This window comes from Myiozetetes cayanensis, unplaced genomic scaffold (assembly GCF_022539395.1).
Source record: "Myiozetetes cayanensis isolate MyiCay16 unplaced genomic scaffold, myiCay2020 scf2-11, whole genome shotgun sequence".
Classification (NCBI taxonomy): Eukaryota; Metazoa; Chordata; class Aves; order Passeriformes; family Tyrannidae; genus Myiozetetes; species Myiozetetes cayanensis.
The window spans coordinates 50,385,134-50,397,157 of NW_026087411.1; the positions used below are offsets into that span (position 1 = coordinate 50,385,134).

Sequence of the window (12,024 nt, forward strand, 5' to 3'; positions counted from 1 at the left end):
TAACAGGCATTTTTTAGCTTCATCCAGACAAGTGCAAACACTTAAAAGCAAAATCAAACAATACCAAAATACCCCACAGTTCTGATTTTGGCCATGAAGATGTCATTACAGCAACTGCTGACTGTCTTAACAGACTCCAGTTGTTCATTCTTGGTTGCTTGTGTCTTCCCAGCACTGAGTAGTGGAAATAAAACTGCCTTTTTTGGCAGCATGCAGTCCTTCAAGTCTTATGGGACTTTGGCCATTTATTGTTTGATTGCTTCAAGTGTGTTAGATCTTCACTGTGAGTTAAGTATGGGAATATTATCATGCTGAAGTCATAGCTCACATCGTTAGCTAATGGATGTAGCTCTGCTGGAACTTCTTGAATGCTTCCAGTGGAGCTGTGTTTAGGTTATACAAGCTGTGGATCTAGTGCCATTTTTTCATCCTACTAGTTCAGCTGTGAATACAGTAGTATTGGAGAATTGTAATGTATAATCAAGTTTTCTCTGTAGGTACTGTGTTTACTTTTTGCACTCTATGAAGCTCAGTGACTGCATAAAATAAAAGTAATTTCTTTCTTAGGGTTCATGTGAAATGACGCAAAGTTGGTTTGCATGTATAACAGAACAGTCCTCCCTCTTTGTCTAGAAGACCTATATTAACTCTAGTATGTAAAAGTTCTTGACGTTTTGCTGGTAACTGTAATTGGAGGCTAAAAAAAGGTTTCTAGTGCAAGCTTAGTTATTCACCATAATAACTAAACTTAGCTAATAACTAAGCTGTACCTTAGTTGTTCACAGAGAAGACTGTCCATAAAATTTTTTGCCAGTTTGGTCTTTCGCTTTTCTAGTAATGATGCCAATTGATTCATTAGAAAATTGACTTCAGTATTCTACATATTTACATGTAAGTGAGTTAAAAAGGAGAGCTGAATTCTGGCATGTTGCTCTTCTCACTCAGCATCCCAGAAATTCAGAACATATGTTTTCTGAAAGACACACTAACCAGCTTAACCAAGGAGAAAGGAAGAATTACTCTAATCTAGCATCTCATTAGTGAAGAGGACATCCAGGCAATTGGCTTCAGTTTGCACACTGACTCTACTCCTTTTCTCAGCCTCTGTTTTCTTCTAAAGTGCCTTTTATGGCTGTAAAAAAGCACAGTGCACCAAGAGTTGGGGGAAGATGGGGAATGTATGTGGAGGACATGCACTGTGAATTGATTCCACAGCAGGAGACCAGCTAAGTATAGCTGGGATATGCTCACACTTGGCTTTGCCTTGAGAATGACTTGCAGTCAGTGCAGATGAGCTCTCGGTTTGAGTCTTCATTTTTTTGCAGCCTCTACCACAACAGTTTTTGGACCCCAGATTAAAAATGATCTCTGGAGCAATTCCAGTCTCTGTGCAGAGATCAGTTTTAATCTGGTCTGAAGACAGTTGATGTGAATAAAACAATTTTCAGGCCAAGTTTAAGGATGGCCAAAGGAATACGAATGAGCCATAGCTGGTGTTTTCCTTACATTGTGAAAGTATTCAGAAAAATATTTCATCCATCTTAGTTCTGGTTTTTCTTTTGCTTCTGAATATAGTTTAGAGCACTAGCTTTAGCCTTCATGGCTTGTGCCCTGATATGCTCCCAGTGATAAGATGCTCTCTCTGAGGAATCTGTTGTGAAATAGAGCAGACCAGCTGGGTGTGTGAACTGAAAGTCCCTTCGACCGTGCAGAGGTGCCAGGTACCCAGGCAGGCACTGGGAGAACAGCCATCCTGAATAGTGTGGTTTTGTCAGGTCAAGGAAGAGCCTCTCTTGGCCACTTTCCCAGTGAGTTCACACAAATCCAGCCAATGCCTAGGCCAGGTGTATGATGTTGATTCACAAGAGATCTGCAAGTTCAAGTGCATATCAACAATCTTATCCTGGAGGCAGAACACATGTGCTTGTCTTTCTCCTAGTATTATGCTCTCATTGCTCAGTAAAAGTAAATGCTCTCTGATGGTTTTGCATGATGAAATGAGCTGCGGTGCACTGAAGCGAGTACACATGTAAGTGCAGGAAGGAATTTGGTGTCATGTCTGTTCAGAAAGCAGGGATGATTGTGAAACCATTCTTAAAGTTTAGAGGTATCAAGGGCATGAGAAACTACCTTTTTATTTTTTTTGTAATAAAAATTTGTTCCATTTCATAGCTACACTAAAATTCTTTTAAAACCAAAAAAAACTCATTAAAAGTAATTTTTACCTTGTGTAAAAAAAAAAACAAAACAAAACCAAAAACCGAACCAAAGAGGGAGAGTGTGAAAAGGCTCCCAGGGATTTCAGACATGCTTTTGATTTTGAGGGGAATGTGCACGCAGTACACTCTGTAACCCTGAAGTGTTTGACCTTGTTCATTTTACAGATAGTGCTTTCATTTGTTAAAATTTCACAGCAGATATTCTTTTCCTTTCTATTTGAAAAACAGAATAATCATGTGACTGTATTTATGAGCAGAACATATTTATAAAAATAAATTGGCTCAAAATGTTCTGTACTGTGCTTATGAAGTAGTTCTATAAATTGCATTATTCTGTTACCATAGCTATGGGAATATATTATAATTTATACCAAAAGCCCCTAAACGTAAACCTTGAATTAATATATGCATATATAAAATAAATCACAGCTTTTTGCCATACTGAACTTCATCCTAATGTTCTCTCTTAAGCACCCTGACTTATTATGTGTGCTAGCTAGCTTGGTAGTGATTGCCATAGAAAATTACACAGTGTAGTGTCTGCAATGCTCTGAGGTTTGTTAATTCTTCATTTTGAGTGGAGATGGTTTGGAACTGTGACTGTGGTTCCAAACATGGACATGACCACAGGGTCACTGTCTCTGGTTGCGGACATGGGGCATAAGTACACTGCCATAAAAACTAGTTGCAACAACAAAATTAGTGTGAAAAAAGCAAGCCAAATTATTTAATTGTATTTGTATCAAGACTATATTTTGTTGGTTTCTAAGAGAGGAGCAGTTTAATAAGCCTAAAGACCACAAGTTGCCCCAGTCCTCTGGGGAAACATTTATTAGAAGTTTGCTTGAGTTATTTTCTTCAGAACAGTTATTACTGAAATCCAGTAAGACATACTGAAACGGATTGCAAGGACTTGTACTCATGTGGAGGAACATCTTACTTTATACAAGGTCTTTATGGGTCACTGCTCAGTGGAGAAATGAATGGCATAACCTGCTTTACTCCCGTGAGAGGGGTACTGGACTAGTGCTCTTGGAATCGGGGAAGTGCACTGCCTGAGATGGCTCTTTCTGATGAATGGCCAAATTAAAAACAATCAAACCCAAACAATGAGAAACAAAAGCCACAGCCTGTGTCAGCCCTCTCCCCAGGCGGGGGTTCTCCGCAGAGCACTGCTGCCTTCTTTGAAGGCAGATGTTTGGTCTTGCCATTCGCCAGCAATGACCTCTGGTAGACAGCCCCTCCTGGAGCAGAGCTATTGTGCTGCAGAATGCCAGAGCCCATTCTGAAGATGTTTTGAGTGGAAACAGGGTTCTTATTTAGTACTGGAGGATTTCATTTTATCAGTCAAGGGCTTAGGAAAGAAAAAATTACTGACTTTGGGGGCCCTTTGCCATTCTACAGCGCTTTCTTAGTCTAGAACTCCAGCAAGCAGCAGAAATTGTGTATTATTTGGGATAGAAGTTGACAGGCAGGTGTGGATTTAGAGCACCTGGGAGTGTTTCTGGAAACCTGTTCTTGCATAGGATTAAATGATAATTATTAAGAAAAAAACTTAGGCCAGGGAGGAAAGAAATGAAACTCAGACTTTAGCTCTGAGAAGCTTGTCAGCATTAAGTTTGAGCAATTGCACTGTGACAGGCAAGTGTGGAAACCCACCCAAATCTAGTTCCAACTTGTTTGGGTAATAGCTTTCTGCTTTCACATAATTTACTTTTTTTAAAAAATCGCTTTTGTGGCTTCTAATTTCACACTTAAACTGTGCTCAAATGTGAAAGTATTTATAATTGCTTGAAAATAATACACCAAACATAACGTGCAAAACTTACCTCTCACAGTAAGTATGCCTGGCACATGGTGTGATTCTTGGGGCCGTCCTATGCAGGGCCAGGAGTTGGACTTCAAAGATATTTGTGGGTCCCTTCCAACTCAGGGTATCCTATAATTCTATGATACGTGTGTATCAGCACACAAAAAAATTAGATATGTGCAAGCCAGCTCTTTGAAGGGGGTACGTGTAGTGATGGTGTTTTGGTTTGGTTGTTTTTTGTTTTTGTTTTTAAGATGCATAGATTTTCATAAGGTACCTTGGAGGCTCTGTTGCAAAGCCACTTGTTTTATCTCTGTGTAGGTTTCCTTGGTTTTCCTTCAAGTAAAGGAAAAATCTTCCTCTCCTCCCCCTCCCCCTGCCCCAATAGTGAAATTAAATTCTAGTTGTTTTAGGACTATCACAATGAAAGCGGAGAATTCATTGATCAGGAAGTGGAGGTGTTGTCTTGGCATCATCATCTTTATCTTGCACGTTAGCTGCTAGTTTGACAAAATCTCAATATATGCAAACTTTTCCTCCCCATGCAGAGCGAAGATTTCCACATATATACGCAGTACTGCACCAATTACCCAAGGTAAGAATTATGAGGTTCCCTTTCTTTATTTGTCCTTTGGCCAATTTAAGTAATACAAACTGCAGCTTATGCAAAAACAAAACAGCTTCTGCCCCTCCTAAATTCGAGGAATGGTCAAGGAGTAAAAAAAGAAAAAAAAAATAATTTTTTTAAAATACTAATCTAAAATTTTGTTTTGATTGTTCTTGTTGTTCATTGCTTTAGCCTTCTTTAGAAAATGATGGTTCTTATTCTGCAATGCTGCATACATAATTCCCAGTAAGAAAAAATGGTTGCAGAAACAGCAGTGATTAGAATAGGAACCAGCTGCCCTCTTTTACAAGGAAAGAAGAAAACAATTATTGATTTTATCTACAAACTTACTGAGACAGTGTCTCAAAGCTATGTATTGATGTTTTCAGGTCAGTAGCTGTGTTGACAGAGTGCATGAGGAACAAGGCGCTGGCCAAGTTCTTCAGAGAGCGGCAAGAAGCGCTGCAGCATTCTCTGCCCCTGGGCTCTTATCTCTTGAAACCTGTCCAACGCATCCTCAAGTACCACCTGCTTCTGCATGTAAGCACACATTAGAAATGCATTTTGTTTAGGGCTTCTGCATGACGGAATTCTTGCCTCTGGTACAAGGCTTGATGGTTAGAAAGGTTCTGGGTTTCCTTAAATGCTCTTTCATTTTGGGGGTATTTTATTCCCACGTACAGAGACTCTGTCTTCATCAGTTCACACCATAAGCATATATTTGGGATGGGGAATTTATGGTAATTGGTTTAGACACATTGAATCAGTTTGTGCATAACAAATAATTAGCACTTTTTTTGAAAACTAGTCTGTAATTCTGAAGTTGTTCAGAAAATTCTTGTCACAATTAAACACTTTCGTACACACAGTGAAGAACGGCATTTTTCCACATATTACAATGTTGGGGGTGATTGAAAGAAAGACTAAATACATATAAACACCCTGATTGCTGCGAATTTTGTGTAGAGGAACGCCTGAGGAAGTGGGAACTCTTTCCATATTCAGTGAATTAAGTTAAGCTAGTTTCGGAAATTCCTGCTTTATTGTTAACGTTTTCAACATATGTTTCCTATTAGAGAGTCATGTTCTAGTGAAGTGTAAAGACACTGATCCTTATTTAAAATGTCTGGCACTGTTCTGCTCTCCAACTGTAAAGTAGCACCTAGTGTAATTCCATCAGGGTTTTGTAAGGGTGTAGATATGTTCTGTGTTTTAAGAATGCCATTAAATACTGTCTGAAAAGATCTCCTGTCAGTGTGCTGCACTCTTTTTCTGGGCCTCTCTGCTCACATTGGCTGCTGCAAGTACAGTCACTGCTAAACTGACCGTAAAGGCTTGACTTAAGCAGTCATCTTGTCTTAATCAAATTGATAGCAACATGCAGTAGTAACAAAGGCAGGAACGTTGCATTTGAGTGATTGCAATGCAAAGATGAAATAGTACAGATGAAAATATAGTATTGTGTCCAGCTAGAAAAATTCATTTAGGAATAATGGCCTTTTATGGCCTTTTTTTTTTTTTTTTTTTTGCCTCTGTCTTAGGAAATAGAAAACCACCTTGACAAGGACACTGAGGGCTATGATGTGGTGCTGGAAGCCATAGATACCATGCAGAGGGTGGCATGGCATATAAATGACATGAAGAGGAAACATGAACATGCCATCAGGCTCCAGGTGAGTTCCCAAAGAGATTTTATGGGTGTTTTTGACTGGTTTTATCGATATATACGCAATTAACATTTTTTAGTTTATCTTTTCTTTTAATCTTTGTCAGTCATAATTTAGACTCCTGTTTAGCATGCCCGTGGCTGTTTGATCTTGGAAAGCATGGTCATAACTGCTCCAGGAAAATCTCAGACATCTCTACCCTACAAGCAGCATCCTGTAAAGCATTTATTTTGCAGTAATATGGAACTGAAGATAACTCTTCTTTCTTCCTTTCCCTCAATTGTACAGCACTGCTGTACAACCCTAGGGCATGACTCTGTTCAGAAATCCTGTGGTTTCCGATTTCTCCCCTTTGTGCTGATTAATTTTGTTTTGAGGCATTTCTTGTGCTGATTCTTGTTTAAGCACTTTCCTCTTGGGCTTTTGCAGACTCATTATCAGTTGCTTTTGTGAAAAGCATAAGCCTGGAAACATGATACTTAAAAAAACTTTAACTTTGCTTCAAATGAAGAATTTTTGAGGAGAAAAACCAAAAGCTACACCCCCAATAACTTTTGGCATCAATAGCAAGCTCTTTTGTAGATTTTTTACCTGCGTTCTGTTTCCAGGTTCTGAGTAATTGTGATTGTACACTACATTTTCTTCAGAAGTATTTATATTGCTCTAAGAAAAGCGTGGAGATTTTTTAGGTTGCAAAAGGGAGTAATAGTCTTATATAATCTCAGAAATCTGTGTCATGTTATTCTCTGCCCATTTTTTTCCTCTTTAACATAAATGAAAATTATTCACCTTTTTTTGTGGTTTTGGGTTTTTTTCCCCTTGGGTTTTTAATGCTTGGTTTTTGTTTTATTGTTGTTTATGTGTAGGGAGAATAGGGTTATATTTGACAATGTCTTGCCTGCAGCAATGTAACCTTTTTCCACACATTGCTGGAAATGCATGTTAATGACTTTTAACTACAATCTGCTATAAATTTGAGTAATTATATTTGGCAATAAAGAGGATTAAGTGCTTTTGGAAGAAAAAGATTCTTTTGTTTTTTTAATTTATTGAGCTCAGCTGGCAAACGTGTGGGGTTGTGGAAAATATTCATGTTCATTGTTACCCTTTAAAAAAGTAAAATCTGTTTCTGCAGCCATAAGGATAGGTCTTCTGTGGGCTATCACACTGCCATGTGGTCTGTAATGCTGCAATTACTGTGACAGCAGTTCCTGTGCAGTCTCCCTCAACAGAGGTGGACATGATCCCTGTGCTATACCCTAACTCATTTACAAGGTCCTGGAGAGATCCTTTTCTGGGCCTCTTGATAAAATGCAACTTTTTTGCATTTATGTTTACTTTTTTTTTGGTTTTTTTTTTAGTAACAGCTGTGTGTATAGACCAAAGTGGGCTGCTCTAAGGTTTTCTTCCTGTGAATGCTTTAGCCTGTGTTTGTGCTTCACATGGGCTGAGGTGTTTTCTCAATGAAGTCTAGTGTGCTAGAGAGCCCAATCTAGGATGAGGCAATCTGTCCCTGCTTCGCTTATGCTGCCTGGTGTAAAGTCTGACAGATGTTTCTTAAGATTTCTCTTGTTAAAGGTTTAGTCTGCTTTTAGAATTTGCTGTTCCATGCTTCAGTCCTATGTCATTGCCACTGACAGAAAACACAAGCAACTCAAGGAAAAAGAATAGCCATGGCTAAGTGATAGCCTTGTGAAGATGTTCTTAGATATTGTTCCAATCTTTTTTTTTTTCATTTTCTTAATTAATAAATAAAGTGAGAAATATCTATCTTATTTATACCAAACGTTAAAATATAAGCAAATTTTCAGATGTTGAATTGACCAAATCACTTCTGGTCCTTTAGTCTTCTGAGAATCATCTCTTCAATCTGAACACCTCACAGAAGTGTCTTCTGTGATGGGCCTACAGGACATGGGCATGGCATTATAATTCATTCAGTGGGAGACCACACAACTTCAGGAGGATACCTAGGGTGAGAGGGAAATGTTAAGAGGGTTTGGTTAGGGATGTAAAGAGGACAGGGGAACAGACATGAGAGAAACTGATGACTGCATTACAAAAGATTTTCCATCTCTGAGAACATGGGGAGATCAGGTTGCACTCTTTCATTACAGGCTGCCCCAGGGAGCTCAGGGCTTTTTGCTGGGTCCATGCAGAGGCAGTAACCAGTATTTAGGGCATGTTTTAGTCTGGGCTTTGCAATAAGTCTCCAAGAACCTGGCTGCAATGCTGCACATAACCTAGCAACTTCAGTACTGCTGGGTGATGACTTTCCACTGTTGGATGCTGAACATTATCTAGAAGAGTGGGAATGCCCTCAGCAAATCATTTGTGCCTTTGTTTAAGTAAGATCTCTGAAATGAACGTTGATTGTTGTTTTTTTGATCTTTTGCAGGAGATACAGAGTTTGCTCACTAATTGGAAAGGGCCAGACCTCACGAGTTACGGGGAGCTGGTGTTAGAAGGAACGTTTCGCATTCAGCGTGCTAAAAACGAGCGCACATTGTTCCTCTTTGACAAGATGCTGCTAATCACAAAAAAGAGAGATGAAATGTTTGCATACAAAGCTCACATACTGGTATGTCAGAGAGCAGGTGGTAATGTACACATGTCTACAGGTCTCTCCAAAGCTCCTCTGTGATTCGCATCATTGCCTCTCTTTGTTACAGTGTGGAAACCTGATGCTTGTTGAAGTAATACCAAAGGAACCACTTAGCTTTAGTGTCTTCCACTACAAAAATCCCAAGATGCAACATACTGTCCAGGTATGACAGAAACCCCCCTACCCAGCGGGTAACCTGGCTGATGTCCGTATGCTATTTATGACACTGCATAGTGCAGGAATGTATTTTTCTCATGGTGCTCAATTTTTCTATCAGGCAAAGTCGCAGCAAGATAAGCGCCTTTGGATTCTTCACTTGAAGAGGTTAATTCTAGAAAATCATCCTGCTAAAATTCCTGCCAAGGTAAAAACCAAAACAAAAACCAACAGACAAAATCACTAAGTGAAAGCAATCTTGTTAGCTGCAAGATGCATGCAATATACAGAGTTTAGGCTCCAGCAGGTTAATTAACATGTTGTTTCCTTATATCTTTAAAAGTTCCTTGGAATTAATTGGAAAGTTCCACTATAATTATCTACAGGGCTTGGTACAGGAGTAGAAGAACTGAACTGGATAAGCAGCATTTGTCTGCTGAGACATAAGTAACATAACTGCAGTGTCAGAAAGCTTGGCTATAGGAGCATATCTTAGCTTGATAGTGTCTGTCTGCAGAACACCAAGATGCATCAATTACAGCATGTGTAGATGTTACCAAGCTAATTTTAATTGGTCTTGCTTAGATATCATAGCAGTGAAACCTTTTGCAGCACACACTTTACTTGACAACTACACACACCCATCCTGAACACTGCATCTTGAGCTGGAACATTTAGGCCCTTTTTGGTAAGATATCTAGCTAACTTTATGCCAGAGAGAATGAGGCACTAATACCGTATTCATAGCTATAATGTCTTGGAATAAGGAAATTTAGTCCTTTTATTTATGAAATCCAGTCTTAGATTTTCAGGTGACGCTTCTCAGTGTAACATATAGCACCTTTCAAAGGAAGTTAAACCTAGTTAGCTCTTGCCAAGACACAGCAGCCACTGACTCATGTGGAAACAAGATTTCTTTCACACCAAGTTTATGGTTGGTTTTTAAGTTTCCCTGGCTGATTTTTCACTGAGTTTTTTGCTGTAATTGCTAAAAAAATGTTACCGGTGACTGATGTGTGCACTGTATTATACTAACTCTAATTTTCAGTGCAACTAAAAGAGAATTATGGAGAAAAAAAGCCCTATCAGTTCCTATTGCTAGTTCTCCTCCTAATTCTTTGTTGAAAAAGTCTATTGAAAGTATAATGTTTCTGCAAATATCCATCCTCACAAAATAAATAATCACTGCAACTTATTAGGTTGTAAAAAAAAACTGTAGCTTGATCTCAGCTTTTGTATCAAATTGTTTTCTTCTTTTTCAATTTTTTTTAATCTGTGGAAGAAATGCATAACTAAAAATATTCTCTGAAAAATAATGGCACTTAAGAAAGAAGAAGTCTAATAAAATAAATCTCTGTGATTATCTGCACATTTTTTAAATTTTATTTTGTTTCTGACAAACTGGTAGTTGATAGTTGTGAGGCTTCTCTCTGCCCAGCTTTTGGAGAATTTAATAGTAGTCCACATGTGACGCCCGGTGGAAAATTACTGAACTGCACCTGTAGAAGGGCAAGCAGGTTAGATGTGGTACTTCAGTTTAGTTTATTTTCTTACTTATTAGCTGATATGCTTGCTAAAACATCCAGATTTTTTTTTTCCTATCAAAAAGGAGAAACATTTTAAGCAATCATGAGACACTTTTTATCTTGCTTCAGTCTCACTTAAGCCAAATTATGATTATTCCTTTTTAATAGCTTTACCTCAAGGAAACTCTTGAAGGAAGTTTGATGGTATTTTATATGACAACAACTTCAGAGTACGAAAATAATCAGGGAGTTAAACTCTTTGATTTTTAGGGGGAAAATGTTCCATGAATCACCAAAAAAAATGTGATTCCCAGATACTAGGGCCATTATTTTTCTAATCCCAGCAGGATATGGAGACATGCATCTATGGCTTTAAATTCTAGGCTGGTAAATTCCTGCCAGCAAAATTCTTCTTCACATATGTAACATGTCCAACACACAGAGAAAAAAACAAAAAACCAATCAAAAAAATAATGCTGCTAGCCATATGTATTAGTTCAAAAGTAAACTTGCTGTTATTTGCATATAATATGAAATGCAATTTGTTCTGCTACTAACAGGTTAACTTTTTCATTTGTTCATTTGTTCCTTTTTCTCTTCTAGGCCAAGCAGGCCATTCTCGAAATGGATGCCATACGTAAGTTGGTTCTTTTTGACTTTCGTTTTATAAAATTAATAAAACCATCTTCAAAAGTTTGGCTTTAGCTGTCAGTTTCGTTTGAGATGGAAGAAGGTCAGGCTTATGTTTGTTCCTTGAATTATGACCTTGCTGGAAAAGGCGGAAGTGGATGCAGATCCTGTGGAGCTCTGTAGGCGTTGGGCTGATTGGTCTGCAACCAACAAGATGATGAGCAAGGAAGAGGCAAATAAGACCAACTGTAAACACTGGCCAATCTCTTTTGCTTACTCCATGCTGACTAAGTGTGTGATCTTTCCTGTGTTGCAGTATAAACTCCTTCTGGCTAGTACACACTGAAGGGCTAGCATTATGCAAACACACTTTGACGAAGTACATAGCAACACTATGACTTCTTCCTGCTGGCAAACCTGCAGCTGGGGGATAGAGAGGCTTGTCTTCTTGTGTCTGAAGAATTTACCTCTGTGTCCTACAATTCAGCACAGGAAAGCACATGTGATGCTGCTGTCTGTGCCCTGAGCACAGCCCCATCTGCATGGTCCCTACTGTTGCATCTTCTCCTTTCTGCCTTCACTGATGTAAGATGCTTCAACTATTCATGACACCAATAATCCCTGGCAGTATAGGAGAAGAGTAGTCCTAGGATATAAATGCTGAGGAAGTCTTGGAGTATAGCGAGCTTTCTATATTTATTTACATAGTTGTTTTAGAGCTGGTCAGGAAGGTTCTGACTGAGAAACTGGCAAACAAACATGATGGTGGTGGATAAATGTTTCTGGGTTAGCCATCTGGAGGCA

General features: G+C 38.7%; 1 protein-coding gene across 5 annotated transcripts in view; it reads left to right on the top strand.

Moving 5' to 3' along the window:
• PLEKHG1 (pleckstrin homology and RhoGEF domain containing G1) overlaps positions 1 to 12,024 on the top strand; it is a 127,291-nt gene that overhangs the window by 104,392 nt on the left and 10,875 nt on the right. For all 5 annotated transcript variants that reach the window (XM_050316051.1, XM_050316054.1, XM_050316053.1 and 2 more), the window contains 7 exons: positions 4,578 to 4,624; positions 5,026 to 5,176; positions 6,178 to 6,309; positions 8,702 to 8,884; positions 8,976 to 9,071; positions 9,186 to 9,272; positions 11,194 to 11,227. In XM_050316051.1, coding sequence (XP_050172008.1) covers positions 4,578 to 4,624; positions 5,026 to 5,176; positions 6,178 to 6,309; positions 8,702 to 8,884; positions 8,976 to 9,071; positions 9,186 to 9,272; positions 11,194 to 11,227 — 730 coding nt within the window. The remainder of the gene's footprint in view (positions 1 to 4,577; positions 4,625 to 5,025; positions 5,177 to 6,177; positions 6,310 to 8,701; positions 8,885 to 8,975; positions 9,072 to 9,185; positions 9,273 to 11,193; positions 11,228 to 12,024) is intronic.